We start from the raw sequence: 18,449 nt of genomic DNA on the forward strand, positions 1-18,449 counted from the left end.
GAGATATACCTAATGCTAGATGATGAGTTAGTGGGTGCAGCGCACCAGCATGGCACATGTATACATATGTAACTAACCTGCACAATGTGCACATGTACCCTAAAACTTAAAGTATATATAAAAAAAAAAGACATCACTAGTGAGCACGCTGTATACGACATCGCTAATGAGGACGCTATATATGACATCGCTGATGAGGACATTGTATACGACATCACTAATGAGGACACCATACAAGGCATCGCTAACGATGACGCTGTACACAACATCACTAGTGATGACACCGTATAAGACATCGCTAATTATGACGCTGTATACGACATCGCTAATGACACCATACAAGGCACGCTAATGAGGATGCTGTACACGACATCACTAATGAGGACAGTGTGCAAGCCATCGCTAATGAGGACACTGTATATGACATCGCTAACGAGGACACTGTACAAGGCATTGCTAACGAGGACGCTGTACACAACATCGCTAATGAGGACACCATATAAGACATCACCAATGAGGATGCTGTATATGACATCGCTAATGACACCCACAAGGCATGCTAACGAGGATGCTGTAGACGACATTGCTTATAAGGACACCGTACAAGACATCGCTAACCAGGACACTGTATACGACATCGCTAATGAGGACATTGTATATGACATCGCTAATGAGGATGCTTTACAAGACGTAGCTAATGAGGTTGCTGTATATGACATCGCTAATGAGGACATTGTATATGACATCGCTAATGAGGACGCTCTATACGATATCACTAATGAGGACGCTGTATACAACATCGCTAATGAGGACGCTGTATATGGCATCGCTAATGAGGATGCTGTATACGAATTCGCTAATAAGGACGCTGTATATGACATTGCTAATGAGGACACTGTACAAGACATCGGTAAAAAAGAAGATGCTGCCAATGTAAGACACTTTTCTTTGTCTTGAACATAAATGTTACTTTCCTGGCTTCTTTCCAATGAGATGTAGACATGAACATCTGCTGGTGTGCATTATCGATGTCATCTGCAGTTTAATCAAATGTAGACATGAACATCTGCCAATGTGGACTATTTATGACATCTGCAATTCCCTTGGTGTGGTGCTATTGATTGGCAGCCTCTCACCAACCCATGCCAGGCACACTGGGGTGTGGTAGATGGCAGCATCCACGATCCACTGCAATGCAGAGGTGTTTCCCTCCACAGCAGTTTTCCCCCATGGATTAAGAGTTGTGAAACTGCCAATCTAGATACACTTTAAAGATAAATTCTGTGGGAAAAGGTCTTGTCTTTTCCACAGGTGTCTTCCGTGCCAGTTTTGGGGGACTTCGACCTTTGACTCAATCACTATACCCCTTCTTATTTTCTCTCTCAAGTTGTCGAGAGACTATCAGATCTGTGTGACGTGTATGGCATCATTTCACCCTCCTAATGTTTTCTTTTCTATAATTGCAGGAGCCATTGACACTGGAGAATGATACGTACCCTGAAATAACTCACTTCCTGAGGAAAAAGCGCCATCTCTAGGGTACAGAAACCTGATTCTGGGCTCCTTTTGGGAAGGAGGATTTGGGGTCTGGTGAGAGCAAATGATTTTGCAAGTATAAAACAATGTCCAGAGAGGCTGTAGGGATATCTGTGAGCTCAGAGGAAACACCAGGGGATCCTGTGCGAAGCACCATGGCTTCAGCTAGGGTGGGAGGAGTGGGTGGGCCTCTCTCTAATGACTTATCCTGGTGTTTGTGTTTCTAAAGATTTGATTGTGGAGAGCATATCTGATGATGGGGATTTGTAGGTAGGTAACTACTTTCCACGTAAGATCCAATTGGAGAGAGTTCCCAGGGGCCTTCGGGGTATCCATGCTGCTTGGGAGGTTAAGGGAGGGGGCATGAAATCAAAACGAAACAGGAAATATGTGTCATATTGGATTTGGTCTTTTCCGGGTTTATTGGCATAATAGTAAGAACTGTCTCTCTGGGCTATGAGGGTGCTGTGTTATTTAAAGGTGATCTTTCCCAGAACACCTGGCCTTTTCTTTTCTGCCTCTGCCAAACATCACAGCCTTTGGGTTGGATTAGTCAGCACCCCTTGGGATTGTGCAGAAGAGGTTTGGGGTTGCATCGAGTGTCACCTGTGGTGAACAGAATCTGAGGGACACAACTCTCTCACAGGCACTTCCTTCAACCTGGAGACAGAGTTCTCCTGGTGTGTGCCCAGGGGTGGAGGAGAAATTCACAGTCTGCTTCTGAACTTTCAGGACTTTAGAAAGCACTCATGTTTCCAGCCTCACTGTTGACTCCTGGCTTAAAGGGATCTCCCGGGGTGAGTGAGGAGGCGGGATCGGACCCTGGCAGTCTGACGGCAGCACCTGTGTTCCTCTGCACTGGGCCGTGGATGACATTACACACCTTGGTGAGAATCAGGAATTGAGGCTAACCACATCTGAAATTGAGATGGGCCTTGAGTCATATAAATAGTTTGGAAAAGATGCATTTTACTACGCTATTGAAAGAAACCATTTATTTCTCACTCCAGCAGGATAAATGGTTTTCAGTATCCATTTAACTGCTCATTGACTCTTACTGTAGATGAGGAGGTGGCCAGCAGCCCCTGCCCTCCCCCAGTTGTAGGCCCAAGGTAACCAGCAATTGACTGGATATAATGGAAGAGTGGTGCATTCAGAGGTATCTGTATTAATGGGACCCACATGATATGGATGAGAGCTATTAGGGTGAGAAAAAGCCTGGGAGCACAATGAAATATTTAAATATTAAACAAAACATTGTTGAAATCTCCATTGTACTTTAGTAGTTGAAGTCATTCTTGTGGTCATCACTGCCTTTCCCAAGCATAACAAGCTACTTAATATCACATAGACCCGTGCCATGAGGAATGATGATCAGTTTGTAAAATGCCAATAAAACAATTGCCTATATAAGCCACAATGTTTCATCCATATATTTCAATTTCCATGTGTAAGTATAGTTCAAATTTCAGAAATTTATTATTATCTAATAGAATATGCATGGTATATCAATGAGCAATTATCATACTGTTTCTATTAACAATTATTTGTATGATGAAAAAAGCAGACTCCCATTCTTGGATTTTTCTCAGTTTGCACACATTAGCATGACAGCCCCATTTCCACCTGACATGTGCCAGCAAGAGGCCAGGAACAGAGGCTTTTCTTATTAACTAAGATTTCTAAATGTATTATGTATTCACATTTAGAAACTCTAAATATCATAAAAGGTTAGCAAGGAAGTTTCCCTTCCACTCTGAACTTCCAAACACCAAGTCAACATTTTTGTTTGCATATCATCCCTGCAATCTATGTGCAAATAGAAGCATGCACCTGGAATGCAGGCTGATGTGTGATTGTGTTTACACAAAGTCCTCTGTACCTCTGCATATATCACTGGGCAATGCACCTTAGTTATCATTCCACATTTCAAATGTAAATCCATTGTATTGTTTCAGAGCTATAAAGTACTGCACCCCATGACTATTCCCAAAATTACTTAAGCACCCCGCTATGGGTATCCATTTGTTCTGTTTCCAGTCTTGCTCTTATAACCAATGCTGTAGTGAACAGCACTGTGTTGAGAAGTGGTGAACGTGGGCATCTTTGTCTTGTTCCCGTCCTCAGGCGGAATGCTTTCAACTTTCCCCCATTCAGGAAACTGTTGGCTGTGGGTTTGTCATAGATAGCTTTTATTACCTTAAGGTATGTCCATTCTATGCTGATTTTGATGAACGGTTTTAATCATAAAGAAATGCTGGATTTTGTCAAAGGCTTTTTCTGCATCTGTTCAGATTATCATGTGATTTTTGTTTTTAGTTTTATTTATGTGATGTATCACATTTATTGACTTGCGTATGTTAAACCATCCCTGCATCCCTAGTATGAAACCCACTTGAATCATGGTGGATTATCTTTTTGATATGCTGTTGGATTCAGTTAGCTTGGTTGTAGCATTTCTTATTATTCCATCTGTGGAATGTATTGGTTTAAATAATGAAAACATGTTCTATCCTCACTGCTTAGCACTTTGTGTTTCTTTAATAGCCTTCCCAACAGGGCAACATAAAAGCAGGAGCCCTGCTAGTCACCCCTTAACCCGGAATCCCCCCTTCTCCACAGCTCGCTCATTGGATAGGATAGACTGGGCGCCCAGGCCTCAAGGTAAGGACGTGCTCTGTCACCTAGAGGTGCAGTGCTTGGGAAGGCCAACCTTGGAGGGTTGCCTGCCAGCTTTACAGTGACAGAGGTGTTGGGAGGGACTGACCACCAGTGCATAAGGCTGTGCTTTGTTGGTGACATAAAGGATTGTTTCGCAGATTGCTGGGGAGGGACAATCCCAAGGCCTCCCCTGGCCCTGGTGCTGGCTCTGCACAAAGGCAATAAGAGAGGGATGCTGGTAAGGGCTGACCTGTTGCTGTGCTGGGGAGGAAGGTGCTGGGCTGAAATTCAGGAGGCTGAGGATGCAGCAGCCCCATAGGAGGTACATGACCTTCAGGATACATTTTCTTCATTGATGATCAATGGAAATGAGACATCACTGACTATTTTTTCTATCATTGGAATCTACTCTCTACTGCTCATGCTGTTCCTGTCTTTTGGGGAAGATGGAGGATCAATCAGTGTGCGCTGCACTGAGTGGAAGGAAGGAGAGCTGCGACAAAAATTAAGGAAGGATGAGAGACGGGAGGGCCCTTCATCCAGCTGCTTGCAGAGTCCTCCTGAGGAGGAAAGCCCCGTGGCTCCCTGGCGAAGGAGCAGTGAGGGCTGCGTGACTCCCACAGTGAAGTGTGTGGTATGTCTGAGGACACCCAGGCTGGTCCATGAGGAGCCAGTGGCAGAGTGAGAAGCAGAAAGGCCAGGAGGGTGGCTGGAGGCCAGGCTCTGAGTCATTCTGCATGTGATGGAAACAGCCGGAGCCCAGTGGGCTTGGAGGTACAGGACGCGGTGGCTGATGACAGAACAATGTGGAGAGAGGCGTCATTTGTCAAATCCTCACTTTGTTCTGGGCATTGTGCTAAAAATTCTGATGGCTCATCCCATTTAGGGGCTGAAAGTTGCAGAGGTTTAGGAAGCTCACCCACGATACTGGAGCCCCCATCTCCTGCCCTAGTGCCGTCCACCTTCTCACCCAGCCACCACCTGTTTCAGGGGAACACACAGAAGTGGTAACCTCTTATGGATAGGCAAGTAAATTCTGCTGTTTTTGTTATTCACAGAAAAAACACTGGCTCATGTGGGTTGGGAAGGTGAAATACCGGAAGTATTTCATCTAGTTATTTCTACCCATGCAACTCCTATAGTATTGAAATGCGTAGGTTAGCATTTTTGGCCAATTTACTCAGCATTCTGGGTTAAAGGCTTTTATTTATTTATTTATTTATTTATTTATTTATGTATTTATGTATTTATTTATTTATTTTTGAGATGGAGTTTTGCTGTTGTTGCCCAAGCTGGAGTGCAATGGTACGATCCTGGTTCACTGCAACCTCTGCCTCCCAGGTTCAAACTATTCTCCTGTCTCAGCCTCCCAAGTAGCTGAGATTATAGGCACGTGCCACCACACTGGGCTAATTTTTTTGTATTTTTAGTAGAAATGAGATTTCACCATGTTGGTCAGGCTGGTTTCGAACTCCTGACCTCAGGTGATCTGCCCTCCTCGGCCTCTTAAAGTGCTGGGATTACAGGCGTGAGCCACCATGCCCGCCCTAAAGTCTTTTAAAATTCACTTGTATAAGTTGACTTAGTTTTCTTTAACCTTGTAGAAAAATACAAAAATGGCAATCTCTTTTATCACACAAATAATGTCTTTTTAATGGAGTGATTTTTTTCTAATTGAGGTATTATGTACTTTTCATTTACTAATTATTGTTTACATTTGAAGTGTTTTATGAATTAATATTTAATTGCATAGATGAAGATTACTAGTTATAGGCATTTTACTAACCAATACTCATTAAGCATAGCGTGGATTCATATGACATCAAGGAGCTATTTTATTTGGTAAAATGAAAAAGCACAAGAATGAACGAACGCAAGAACTGAAACAATGGAGACACCTAGAATGACTTGTCTAAGATCTAAATCATTTTGTTGTCTTGCCAGCGTACTTATTATCCTGATCATTGTCATCAGGATTGTTTGGGTCCTTTTAGCACAGATTTCTCAAAATGGGTAACTCCATAACAGTTGGAAGTTTATGAATTCGTATAATTTGTAAGAGGTCAATTTGGAAGTACCTATCTATTTTAAAATTCCAATAACCTGGGAATTTCATCCCATGTCTAGAGTCTTCTATGTAAACTATTTCCACAATTAGGAGAAATATGTACATGGGGATTTTCTATGTAGCGGTGTTTTGATAGAATAGAAAAATGGGATAAACCAAATTTCCATCACGAAGGAAATAGTAATATGCTGAATAATAATACAGCGAATATTATGCAGGCTTTAAACATCAAAAAAGAGTTCAACTTCTGACTTCCGATGATGGTGTTGAAGCAGGTCACAGCTGGTTTACATTTGATTTTCATGTGGAAACTCTGGAAGTCTGCCTTAGTGATTTTACATGTGGCTAAATTGAGCTAATGACAAGCTGTTCGAAGTATGGCAAAATGGAACTTTAAAACAGTATCTTGTCAGCAACCAAGTGGGCCTGTTTCACGTAAAGCCCATGCATTCATCTGCCTGCCCATCATTCTGTCTGTCCATCATTCTGTCTGCCCACACGGGCATCATTTGTTAGTGGAACTGAGTGCCCACTGTCGAGCTGACAAGCCCATAACCTCCCTGTTCCTAGTCACACATTAATTCTTCAATAAGTCCCTTTTGATAGATTGTGATTAAGCTTAGCTACTATTTCCAATTGCTTCCCCAAACGTACTTCTCACTGTTCTCCCATCACACCCTTCAGCCCATCCATGCGGGGATCCTTTGCTTTTCCCACCTTACACCAAACTCCCTATTTTTACTCCCACTTTTACCTCCTCTCCAAGACAAAACAAACAAAACTAGCATTTTAAAACTTAGTTGTAATCTTTCTTCCTTCATGAAAATTTCTCCAACAGCCACTCCCACGGTCCTGTGTGTTCCGGATATTTAAAAATAATGGCTATAAGGTTGAGCACTTCAGGATATGCTGTTTTGCTGTGTGCAGATGGAGGCAGTGGCTGGAGTGAATGAACGGCAACACTTGCTGGCAACCGGCAGAAGCTGAGAGACAGGGAACAGGCTCTCCTCCAGAGCCTCCAGGAGCCAGGCCTTTGGACACCTTGAATGTGGGCTTCTGGGAGACCATGCGTTTCTGTTATAAGCAGCCCAGTCTCTGGCAGTTTTTACGGCTGCCCCCGAACACTCATCTATACCTGTCTGACAAGGTCAAGCTCCAAGGAAGGGATTCTCTACATATCTACATTGTTTGCAGATTTTACAATAATCATTTATTCTTGCATGGCTGATCATTGTTAACCAATACAAATAAAATAATAAAGAAATGACCCACATTTTATGTTGGGAGTTTGATCTGCCATTTATCAAGTATGGAATCTTGAACAACGGGTTAAACATCTGAATGTCTCCATCACTTCATCTCTAAAGTGGGGGTGCTCACACCCACCGGGCTCCCCTCCCAGGTTGGTGCCAGACTCTCCCTGGGCCCCTGTTCTCTCACCAGCCACATCCATTCCCCCCCAGAGGCGCTAGTGACTGTGCGTGGCTTTCCATTCCCACCACGTTTGTCTCTAACCCCAGTGGCAGATCAGCGTAAGAACACAGCTGAGTGCTCCTCGCCTCCTTGCCCCTTCGAGGGCTCCTCACCACCCACCAGATCAGGTGCAAACTTCCAAGCCTCGCTGGATCCCCTTCCACATTCTGAGCTCCGCCTGCCTTCCCATCGCTATCCTTCCCCACCTGCCTCCCTGGTAGAGAAAAGCAGAGTGTGTGATGCTGTCTGAATGCTGAGCACGGCCTTTTGCAGCCAGTCCACTGTGTACGCTGCCCCTATCGGAGACCTCCACCTTAACCCTTTCCAGCCTGGAGGCTCCTCCCAGGGCCCCACAACAGAAGTGACTTCCCTTGCCTTTGAATTTCTATAGCACAATCCCTACTGCCCCCCGTTAAAACTGCAAAGTCCTTTTGTGGAAAATAACTTTATTCATGACTGTGTTTATCACACTATCTTACGGAGAAGAGATGATCAATAAATATTTGCTGAATAAATGAATAGCAGTTACAAAACACTTGATTCATATGGAATTAATGTTGGTTCTCAAAGTGAAAAATTACAAACAGCACTGATATTCAGCCAGTATACAAGTCTGGTCACAGCAGTTGTATAATACTGAAATACCCCCTGCCACTGACCTTTGGCCCCCAGATGCCTCCCACTGCCACTGCTCTCCCCACTGGGAACCCCTGAAGTTCCCACAGGCTCATAACTAAAGGGCTGATGTCTTGCACAGCAGCGAGCACCCAGGACCGAGCAGCCACATGGCCGGGTCTGCTGGTGAAAGCATCCATTCTGACTGATCAGGACCTGAGGGGCCTCATGGTTACATATTTTGATAATATCCCTAATTATAAATAAGGCTCAGTTATATAGTTTGAAAACAATGCTTCTCCTCATTGCAAAATCTCTTAGAAGACTCTGTAGATCCAGGAACGGAAATGGAAAATGACAGCGTGTCAATCTCTGAAGGTTTTGGGCATTTCCATTAGCACTCCATCTTCACGTAAACCAGAAGATATGCAGTTTCCTGCCTAGAGAGAAAAGAAGACACATCAGCACAGCGGCATGAAACCTTCATCAGAAAACAATGCTTCATTAATCCCCGACAGGGCAAGCGTCAGCAAACTTCCAGGCCGCTGGATTAAGCCTTCATCTATCCATCACCTTGGAGAGGAACAAAATAGGTGGCCTGGGAAGATAAGCACTATGTTTCTATTAGTTAATATCTAAAGCGGAGGTTAACAAGCTATGGACACACAAGCCAAACCCAGCCCTCTTGGGGTTTTTTAAATCTACTTTCAACTTTTATTTTAGATTCAGCGGGCACATGTGCAGGTTTGTCACGTGGATATGAGCATACTCCCCAACAGTTGGCCTTTTGCCCCTCCCCTCCCTCCCCATCCAGCAGTTCCCAGTTGTTGCCATCTTTAAGTCAATGAGTCCCCATGTTTAGCTCCCATTTATAAGAGAGAACATGCATTATGTTTTGTTTGGTTGTTGCTGTTTTTTTTTTTTTTAATGGAGTCTTGCCCTGTAGCCCAGGCTAGAGTGCAGTGGCACAATCTTGGCTCACTGCAACCTCCGCCTCCCAGGTTCAAACAATTCTCCCTCCTCAGCCTCCCGAGTAGCTGGGACTACAGGCGCCCGCCACCACGCCCAGCTAACTTTTTGTATTTTTAGTAGAGACAGGGTTTCACCGTGTTAGCCAGGATGGTCTCAATCTCCTGACCTCATGATCTGCCCACCTCAGTCTCCCAAAGTGCAGGGATTACAGGCATGAGCCACCGTGCCCAGCCTTTTATTTTTTGACGAGACCGTTCTTGCTCTGTCACCAGGCTGGAGTGCACTGGCACAATAATAGCTCACCACAGCCTCGTGCTCCTGGGCTCAACTGACCCTCCTGCCTCAGTTTTAGCTTCCTGAGTAGCTAGGACTACGGGTGTGTACCACCATGCCTAGCTATAATAATTTTTATTTTTTTGTAGAGATGGAGTCTTGCTTTGTTGCCCAGGCTGGTCTTGAACTCCTGGCTTGAAGTGATCCTCCTGCCTCGGCCTCCCAAAGTGCTGGGATTAAAGGTGTGAGATCACACCCAGTCTCCAACCCTCTTTTTGCAAGTAAATGTAACTGGACCCCAGCCATGCTCATCTGCCCATGTACTGTCTATGGCTGCTTTTGCTCTATAGGGCAGAGTTAAGTGGTTGCAACAGACACTGCACAGACCACAAAGTCTGAAGTACTTTCTCTCCAGCCCTTTACAGAAAAACTCTGCCAACCTCTAATCTCAATAACAGAGAAATCGATGACAACCACAAAGTGACAAAGATTGGGTGTCTAAGATGGATGCTCAGAATAAACAAGAGAGAAAGATGAAAAGTAGAAGGAGGATTTCAAACGCAAGCTTCACCTAATCCGTTATTTTTCAAATGACCAGGCCTATCTCTGTAGCTGAAAATCACCTCAAATAGGATCTCTGATATACAGTCTCCAAAAGCTCAGCTAAGAAACTTACAAAGTCTCTCTGCCTTAACTTCATCCACCTTTTTTCTCTCCAGCTTCTCCTCGGTAGTTAATGATTATAAAAATATTTATTGGCTCATGCCTGTAATCCCAGCACTTTCAGAGGCCGAGGCGGGCAGATCACGAGGTCAGGAGATCGAGACCGCCCTGGCTAACACGGTGAAATCCCGTCTCTACTAAAAATACAAAAAATTAGCCAGGCGTGGTGGCGGGCGCCTGTAATCCCAGCTACTCAGGAGGCTGAGGCAGGAGAATGGCGTGAACCCACAAGGCGGAGCTTGCAGTGAGGTGAGATCCCACTACTGCACTCCAGCCTGGGCGACAGAGCAAGACTCCATCTCAAAACAAACAAACAAACAAACAAAAAAACAGTGTGATGGCCAGGCGCAGTGCTCATGCCTATAATCCAAGCACTTTGGGAGGCTGAAATGGATGGATGGCTTGAGCCCAGTAGTTTGAGACAAGCCTGGCAACATAGCGAGACCTCATCTCTACAAACATTTTTAAAATATGCCAGGCATGGTGGTGCATGCCTGTAGTCCCAGCTATTCAGGAGGCTGAGGTGGGAGGATCACCTGTGCCCGGGAGTTCAAGGCTGCAGTGAGCTATGATCACACCACAGTGCTCCAGCCTGGGCAACAAAGCAAGACTCCATCTCTAAAAATAAAATTAAATTAAAAAAAAAGATCTTCGCTGTAAAAGAGGTACGCTCAAATGCAATAAAAGCATATAAGAAGGCCAGGTGTGGTGGCTCATGCCTGTAATCCCAGCACTTTGGGAGGCCGAGACGGGCAGATCACGAGGTCAGGAGATTGAGACTATCCTGGCTAACGCGGTGAAACCCCATCTCCTCTAAAAGTACAAAAAAATTAGCTGGGCTAGGTGGCAGGCGCCTGTAGTCCCAGCTACTCAGGAGGCTGAGGCAGGAGAATGGCATAAACCCGGGAGGCAGAGCTTGCAGTGAGCCGAGATCGCACCACTGCACTCCAGCCTGGGTGACAGAGCGAGACTCTGTCTCAAAAAAAAAAAAAAGAAAAAGAAAAGAAAAGTTCTTGTGACATTTGTGTATGAAATCAGCCTTCACTACATGGATAGGACCAGCACGCTTCTGCGGCACGACTCTGCAATCTTACTACATTTTTTTTTTACTTTGTATTTTATTTATTCCTCTTGAGACAGAGTCTCACTCTGTCACCCAGGCTGAAGTGCAGCCGAGATCTCGGCTCACTGCAACCTCCACCTCCTGGGTTCAAGCAGTTCTCTTCTCAGCCTCCCAAGTAGCTGGGACTACAGGCACACGCCAAAACGCCTGGCTAATTTTTGTATTTTTAGTAGAGATGGAGTTTTGCCATATTGGTCAGGCTGGTCTCGAACTCCTGACCTCAGGTGATCGACCTGTCTTAGCCTCCCAAAGTGCTAGGATTACAGGTGTACATTTATTTATTTATTTGAGATGGAATCTTGCTCTGTATTTATTAATTTATTTATTTGAGATGGAGTCTTGCTCCATCGCCCAGGCTAGAGTGCAGTGGTGCAATCTCGGCTCATTGCAACCTCTGCCTTCCAGGTTCAAGCGATTCTCCTGCCTCAGTGTCCCAGGTAGCTGGGATTACAGGTGCCTGCCACCACAGCTGGCTAATTTTTGTATTTTTAGTAGAGACAGTGTTTCACCATCTTGGCCAGGCTGGTCTCGGGCTCCTGACCTCATGAACCACCTGCCTCAGCCTCCCAAAGTGTTGGGATTACAGGCCTAAGGCACCATGTTTGGCCATATTTATTTATTTAATTATTTAGAGACAAAGTCTTGCTCTGTCACCCAGGCTGGAGTGCAGTGGCGCCATCTCAGCTCAGTGCAGCCTCCGTCTCCGAGGTTTAAGCGATTCTCATGCCTCAGCCTCCTGAGTAACTGGGACTACAGGTGCTCACCACCACGCAGGTATTTTTTTTTTCTATTTTTTTGTAGAGACACGGTTTCACCATGTTGGCCAGGCTGGTCTCGAACTCATGACCTTAGGTGATCTGACAGCTTCGTCCTCTCAAAGTACTGGGATTACAGGCATGAGCCACCGAGCCCGGCCTCTCACTACATTTAAGTGATGCCATGGCTCATGCCTGTAATCCTAGCACTTTGGGAGGCCAAGGCAGGTGGATCACCTGAGGTCAGGAGTTCGACATGAGCCTGGCCAACATGGGGAAACCCCATCTCTAGTAAAAACACAAAAATTAGTCAGGTGTGGTGGTACAAGCCTGTAGGCCCAGCTACTTGGAAGGCTGAGGCAGCAGAATCACTTTAACAGGGAGGCAGAGGTTGCAGTGAGCCAATATCATGCCACTGCACTCCAGCTTGGGTGACAGAGTGAGACACCATCTCAAAAAAAAAAAAAGAAAAGAAAAACATATGATGCCGGGGCATCTTGTCCTCAATACCTGCATGAGCACAGTCATGTCCAGGCCAGGGCTGCTGGTCGAGGTCCGGCCCCATCTCTTCCAGCAGAAAGGGAGTAAGCTTGCGGGGAGGCTGGGGGACAAGATCCCAGGATCTCAGCCTCCGCTCATGGATCAGCTCTGAGACCCCGAGTGAGCTGGGGGTGCTCTGTGCGCATTGGTTTCCCCAGCTGTCAAGTAAAGGGATTGGATGAGGAAGTCTTGTCAAGGTGGAATGATCTCAGGTTTGGGGCAGCAGTGAATGATCCCGCTCCCTGGGCCATGCCAGTGGCCCAGCCTCGGCTGAACACAGCCCCAACACTCTGGAATGGGGATGAGGGGGCAGTCAGCTCTTGCTCCTAGTAAGAGAGATGCAATAGGGCTCTGTGGCTGAGCTGGGTGCCTTGCCTCACACCTGTAATCCCAACCTTTGAGAGGCCGAGGCGGGAGGATTGCTTGAGGCTGGGAATTTTGAGAATAGCCTGGACAACATAGCCAGACCCCATGTCTACAAAATAATAATAAAACACACAGCTATAGTCCAAGCTACTTGGCAGGCTGAGGCAGGAAGGTCCCTTGAGTCCGGGAATTGGAGGCTGCATTGAGCTATAATCGCACCACTGCACTCCAGCTTGGGTGACAAAGTGAGACCCTGTCTCTAAAAGAAAAAAAAATTGGCCTGTGAGCATGTGTTTGATTTTCAAACAGGACCCGGAAGGTAGGGACAGACAGTGCTGTCACCCTTAGGTGCTGAACACTCAGAAACAGGCCAGTGGCAGCCCTTTCCTCACCTGCAGACACCAGATTGGGCAGAACAGCACATGGCACTTGCAGCTCTTGCAGTGAGGGCAGAACCCAGTGTCAACCCTTCTGCCTGTGGGAGGGGCTGCTGAGGCCTGCGGAGAGGCCAGGGTGGAGGCTCGTCCCCTTGTCCAGCCCTTGGCGTGGTCTCCACCAGGTCCCCAGCCCACCAGTGCAGGGTGCCCCTGAGCCTGCTGCTGCCACGGGCCCTGTCTCTACCCAGGACGTCCCCCAACCCTCGCAGTGTCAGGGAAATGATCATGGTGGCGGTGACACTCCGCAGGCAGGGCTGCTGAGAGAAGCTGAGAAGGGTCACACTGCAGGCAGAGGCCCGTGTGACAAGCCCCTCTCACCCCGAGAGAGCTGACCAGGCAGCTCATGAGCAGAGCCACATCCCGGGAGTCCGAGAAAGGTCCTGGCTGGGCTCAGCCACCTCATTGGCCACGGGCAGCCTTTGTCGTGTGAGCCTTGCTCTCCTGGGGAGGCTCAGGCTGACGGCTGATGTGGGCATTGCTGAGGGTAACCTGTGGCCCAGTGGATATGGCTGGGTCTCCTCAAGCTGCATTCATTCAAGTAGGACCCAGGGTGCATGCCCATCTCCAGCCCAGGGCAGCTCCCCTGTAAGCTGGGTGAGCTACTGAAGCCAAGGCGGGAGGCAGCTGACAACACCCACGGCCCATGCGGAGGTGGTAGAAAGGCTGGACTCAGCAGCAACACCAAATCCCGGACCAGGCAGAAACCACCCAAGACTGAGGGGCTCGTGCCAGAGCGGTGGCCACAGGTAAGAACCCGGGCCCAGGCTGTGTGTGGCGGGAATCCTCCATGTCCCAGGGCTTAGCATAGCAAAGGAAGACCAGCCAGGTCACCCTGGTGGCCATCTGTCCCTGTCCCACCTGCAGAGTCAGCACAGCCTCTCCCCAGTGGGGATCATCTCTCTCTGCCAAAGCAACAGCGGTCCCTGCCCCAACCAGACTACCCCACTCAGTGGAGTTACGGATGCTGCTCCAGCATCCTAACACTGCCCAGCTGGTGCCTGCCTGTGCTCACCCACACCCCTCAGGCCAGCCTTCCCTGCAGCCTGGGCTTGGCCACCTTGGCCTGATTGAGCACTGAGGACTCCTGGGCACCCAGCCCCATCACTGCACCTGCTGCTTCCAGCCCCACCCCACCGGCTCAGGGGTTCTTCCCAGCGGCGCTGATCATGAAATCAACATGCACACAAGTCGTCTCAGGAAACTTTTTAATGAAAGTGTCGGCCACGGTGGTGTGTAGGTGGCTGAGCTCAGATTGCAGCTGCTAAGACACCAGCCACTTACCAAGAGAAAGCCAGGCTGCTTCAAACCCAGGGCCCGAGGCAAAAAAGCATCACTTCTGGTCGGGGAGTCTGGAAGCCATGCCTTGTGGGAGGTCACACTGCATCTAGGCCTTCGCCTGCATTGCAGAAGGAGAGCCGGGTCCCCCTCCTGGAGAACGCTGCGTTCCCCAGCCCCACACCGGCTTTGCCACCACACAGGCTTTTGAGGCAGGAGGTGGGTAAGACGTAGCTGTAGACCCAAATCAACCACCAGCCCTGGGACCCTGCGGGAGAGGAGCACTTTTAGAACATGGAAAAGTGTGGTCATCCCATCATTAGACAGCACACATCCTACATAAATAAAAAGTCGTATGGGGAAGGAGGTTGGGGAGGGAATAAAAAATTGGCACAGACATTGACAGACTCGTTTCCAGTTTCAAGGTAACAGATGCACATCATGAGACCAGAGGAGACAGAGACAAGGGCTGGATTTGGCTTTTCTAAGCAACATGTGTTCCTGTGCAGGGCTGAATGGTCTCTGAGACAGAGATGGAAGCCAGGACAGGGGAGCCCACTGGGCCCAGATAGGTACAGAGAGCAGAGGCTCCTGTTCTGTCCTCACCACCCATGAGGGTGACACTGCTTGTAAATGGTGGCTGTGCTCTCCCAGCAAGAAAAAAGCACAACTAAATCCACACTGCACAAAGACGCAGACAGAAAGCCTTCAAGTGGCTCTGTTTTCTGCTCCCTGCCTCATCAGGTCCACAAGCAGAGAGGAGTGTCAGGTGCATGGCCCCACTGTCAGGCTCCCTAGTGAGCTGCGGGTTCAGCAGGAGCTGCCCACTGACACACAGGGGACACCCACTCCTCCCACCTTGGGAGCGGTTGCCAGACAAAGCGCGCTGGGTGCTGGTGTCATCCAGGGACCCCACACACTTCCTTAAATGTGATCCTGCTTCCCTCTGGGCAGCTGCATCCTCTCCTCCTGCAGGACTGTCTGGAAACTTGGCTTTCAGTTTGCTCTCCCTTCTCTCCTCTGCCTGCCCCACGCCCCTCTTTCTAAAAAAGTGATGCCATGTTCATGGGGTTATTTCTTGAAAATACTTGGCGCCCTCCATGCTTCTGTTTTCTTTGAGCCAGGTAGTCAGGAGGGTTTCAAACAATGCCTGGGCTCCCCCGCAGGTGTCGGCAGATGGGGTAGCGAATGGTCCTGTGCCTCCACCTGCTCCGGGAGGGAGTCTCCCATCTCTAGGCCTGGCCCCTTCCTAACTCTCCACGTATCCTGTTCTCCAGAGACTTCAGAACCCACTCCTGAGAACAGCGGAGCCAGGCGCTTAGAGGAAGACCAAATGCTGCCAGGACACGGATTGTCCAGGGATTACATTCCAGCATCTTATTAGGTATCTGGATCTGTTGGGGAAAAAATTAGAAACTATGTATAAAACTTAAAAATATTCAAGTATCAAAAGGTTATTTAGGATGAAAGTTTTAAAACAAGTCATCAGCAAGCTGCTACCACCAAGTGGAGACTTATACAAAAGTTGAGCGAGTCCACTGAGCTGAGAGGACAGAAATGAAGTCACCTGTGCTGGGGCAGGGGCAGGGACACTGGGGGCAGGGAGCGTGTGGGCAGAGAAGCCGGAGAAGTCCAGGCCTGTGGAAGCCAAACAGGAGAGCGTGGGCCGGAAGGGCGGTCAGGATCGGGGGACGAGGTCGCTCTCCCTGGAGAACGAACCCTAAAGTGCGTAGCCTGGGATTCCCTCCCTGGGGGTCCTGTCCCCTGACATTTCATGGGTCTTCTGAGCTGCCTTCCAAGGAGGACTAACACGGCAACAAAAGACCCATTTCTGCACAAAAATCCTTCTGGGAAGAAAAAGAAGAAAGCCAAGAATGGAGTCAAAACGCTACCCAGTGCTGACTAAGCCTCTCAAACCCTGTTCTAAGTGGAGTGTGGTTTCTAAGTCAGGGAAATGGAAGAGGCCCCACCCACACAGGGACAGGGCCACGGCCCCCACAGGATGAAGCAGCAGCGTTTATTCAAGATACAACAGTGAGGGAATCCGGTCACGTTCCCTTCTCCCCAGAGAGGGCGCTTCTTGACAGCTGATTCAGTAGAAATCTTTTAGACTCTATAAGTTAAGTTCATAAAAACCACTGCTTTCACCCTGTCTCCCAGGGCCAGGCCTGGACTCCGAGATGAACTGGCTTGGGGCGCCCTCAGGTGGCCACATAAAAAACCCACAGTCTGAGGCCAGCCTGGGGCTTTCAGACCTGGGCGGGATCTGCCCAGGCCACCTGTCCTTCTGCTTTGGGCCGCTGTCTCTTGGCAGATGGCCTGACACCTGGGGGTGGCCCAAAGATGCCTCAGAAAATCTTGATTCCCACTCTACAGATGGCCTGATTAGCCAGAGGTTTCCAGGCCGTCTGTCCGCCTCCAGGAGATGGACTGGGACCTTTAGACATCGGTGGACAACAGGATGCTCTGTCCCTTGCTGTCCGGGGCAGGGATGGCCTCCAGCCGCAAGAAGTACAGCAGCACCTCGACCTGCCCTCGCAGAGTGGGGAAGAGGAGAGTGGCTCAGAGGGGGGCTCACAGCTGCTGGTGGGGAGGTCTTTGGGGCCCAAGCCCCCAAGTCCACCTCAGGTGCTAGAAACCCCTGCTGGTGTCATGAACCCCTTACAGTGAGATGGGGGTGGGGTGGGGTCCTGACAAGGCATGACTTGTTGGGTGGGGGGTGGTTATTTATTTTAGAGAGGCACAGGGCCTTGCTCTGTCCCCAGGCTGGAGTACAGTGGCTCCATCATGGATCACTGCAGCCTCTAACTCCTGGGCTCAAGCAATCCTCCTGTGTCAGCCTCCCAGATACCTAGGATTACAGATGTGTGCCACAATGCCTGCCTAATTTTTCTTTGTATTTTTTCTAGAGATGGGGTTTGCTACATTTCCCAGACTGGTCTCAAACACCTGGGTTCGGTTGTCCTGCCTCAGCCTCCCAAAGTGCTGGGATTACAGGCATGAGCCACCACACCTGAACACTTGGGGTGGTTTTAAGCCCCCAGCAAGGTGCACCAGCAGGACCAGGAGGTGGCCTGGGCTCCCCCTATCACTCCCATCCATGCAAACCTATGCAAGTCCCTGTCTCTGAATCTCAGCCACCACCACATACAATGCAAGTTGGAAGATGGGCAGGACTGGGGGTGGGGCAGGCAGAGGCCACCTCTGTCAGGTCAGGGTTGCATGGGCTGGAGACTGTCTTCCCAAACCTGGGACATGACCTCCAAGGACCAGCTGTCAGTCATGGTGATGGGCTGGCCGGGGTTGGCAGGGAGCTTGCTCTCCTTCTCAGAGGGCCGGAGCAGCGTGGGGCCAAAGACAGTGGCAAGGTTGTGCAGGGACATCTTATTGACTGCCTCCTTCTCTGCCACCCTGTAGAGGACCGAAGCAGAGGGTGCTGTTTCAATGCCACCACCAGGAGAGAGGCAGAGGGGCTGTGCCATGCTAGAGTCCTCAGGGAGAGAGTGACCTCAACCCTGGCTGTGAGCCAACGCGCCCGGCCTCTCACTCTTCTTTATTCAGCATAATTTATTCTGACGTATCTTCAGCGTAGGTATTCTCTTTTTATTCTCCTATTCCTGTTAAACCCATTG

The 18,449-nt window shown here is 48.6% G+C and overlaps 2 protein-coding genes and 1 long non-coding RNA gene across 5 annotated transcripts; 2 read left to right on the forward strand and 1 right to left on the reverse strand.

The window, feature by feature from the left end:
• LOC101130998 (uncharacterized) lies at nt 1-7,543 on the forward strand. 3 transcript variants are annotated; one of them, XM_031006406.3, is made up of 5 exons: nt 1-933; nt 1,467-1,539; nt 1,766-1,806; nt 2,269-2,423; nt 7,104-7,543. In XM_031006406.3, exons 1-2 carry the CDS (start codon nt 352-354, stop codon nt 1,536-1,538), a joined length of 654 nt encoding a protein of 217 aa, XP_030862266.2. In that variant the 5' UTR covers nt 1-351; the 3' UTR covers nt 1,539; nt 1,766-1,806; nt 2,269-2,423; nt 7,104-7,543. The 3 variants fall into 3 exon arrangements, with proteins under 3 accessions (XP_030862266.2, XP_063561119.1, XP_030862265.2); XM_063705049.1 differs by having other exon boundaries at nt 7,193-7,543; XM_031006405.3 differs by lacking the exon at nt 1,766-1,806.
• Nucleotides 7,544-13,928: 6,385 nt separating this feature from the next.
• On the forward strand, nt 13,929-18,262 carry LOC129529582 (uncharacterized). The gene is made up of 3 exons (XR_008675126.2): nt 13,929-14,288; nt 16,095-16,201; nt 18,235-18,262. It is a non-coding gene; the product is annotated as an uncharacterized lncRNA (long non-coding RNA).
• LOC129529581 (breakpoint cluster region protein-like) lies at nt 16,819-18,328 on the reverse strand. Its single transcript, XM_055375021.2, has 2 exons — nt 18,066-18,328; nt 16,819-17,346 (listed from the first exon to the last, which is right to left on the reverse strand). The coding sequence occupies exons 1-2, from the start codon at nt 18,297-18,299 to the stop codon at nt 17,257-17,259; spliced, it is 324 nt and encodes a 107-aa protein (XP_055230996.1). The 5' UTR covers nt 18,300-18,328; the 3' UTR covers nt 16,819-17,256.
• Nucleotides 18,329-18,449: the final 121 nt, after the last annotated feature.

This window comes from Gorilla gorilla, chromosome 23 (assembly GCF_029281585.2).
Source record: "Gorilla gorilla gorilla isolate KB3781 chromosome 23, NHGRI_mGorGor1-v2.1_pri, whole genome shotgun sequence".
NCBI lineage: Eukaryota > Metazoa > Chordata > Mammalia > Primates > Hominidae > Gorilla > Gorilla gorilla.

What these genes read in the sequence shown, in the direction of transcription:
- LOC101130998 (XM_031006406.3), top strand. Translation starts at nt 352, where the DNA reads ATGAGGATGCTGTACACGACATCACTAATGAGGACAGTGTGCAAGCCA. An exon ending in AAAAAGAAGATGCTGCCAAT is followed by an intron (nt 934 to 1,466) that starts GTAAGACACTTT and finishes CTATAATTGCAG; the next exon opens with GAGCCATTGACACTGGAGAA.
- LOC129529581 (XM_055375021.2), bottom strand. Translation starts at nt 18,299, where the DNA reads ATGGCACAGCCCCTCTGCCTCTCTCCTGGTGGTGGCATTGAAACAGCA. An exon ending in CCTTGGAGGTCATGTCCCAG is followed by an intron (nt 17,347 to 18,065) that starts GTTTGGGAAGAC and finishes CTGCGAGGGCAG; the next exon opens with GTCGAGGTGCTGCTGTACTT.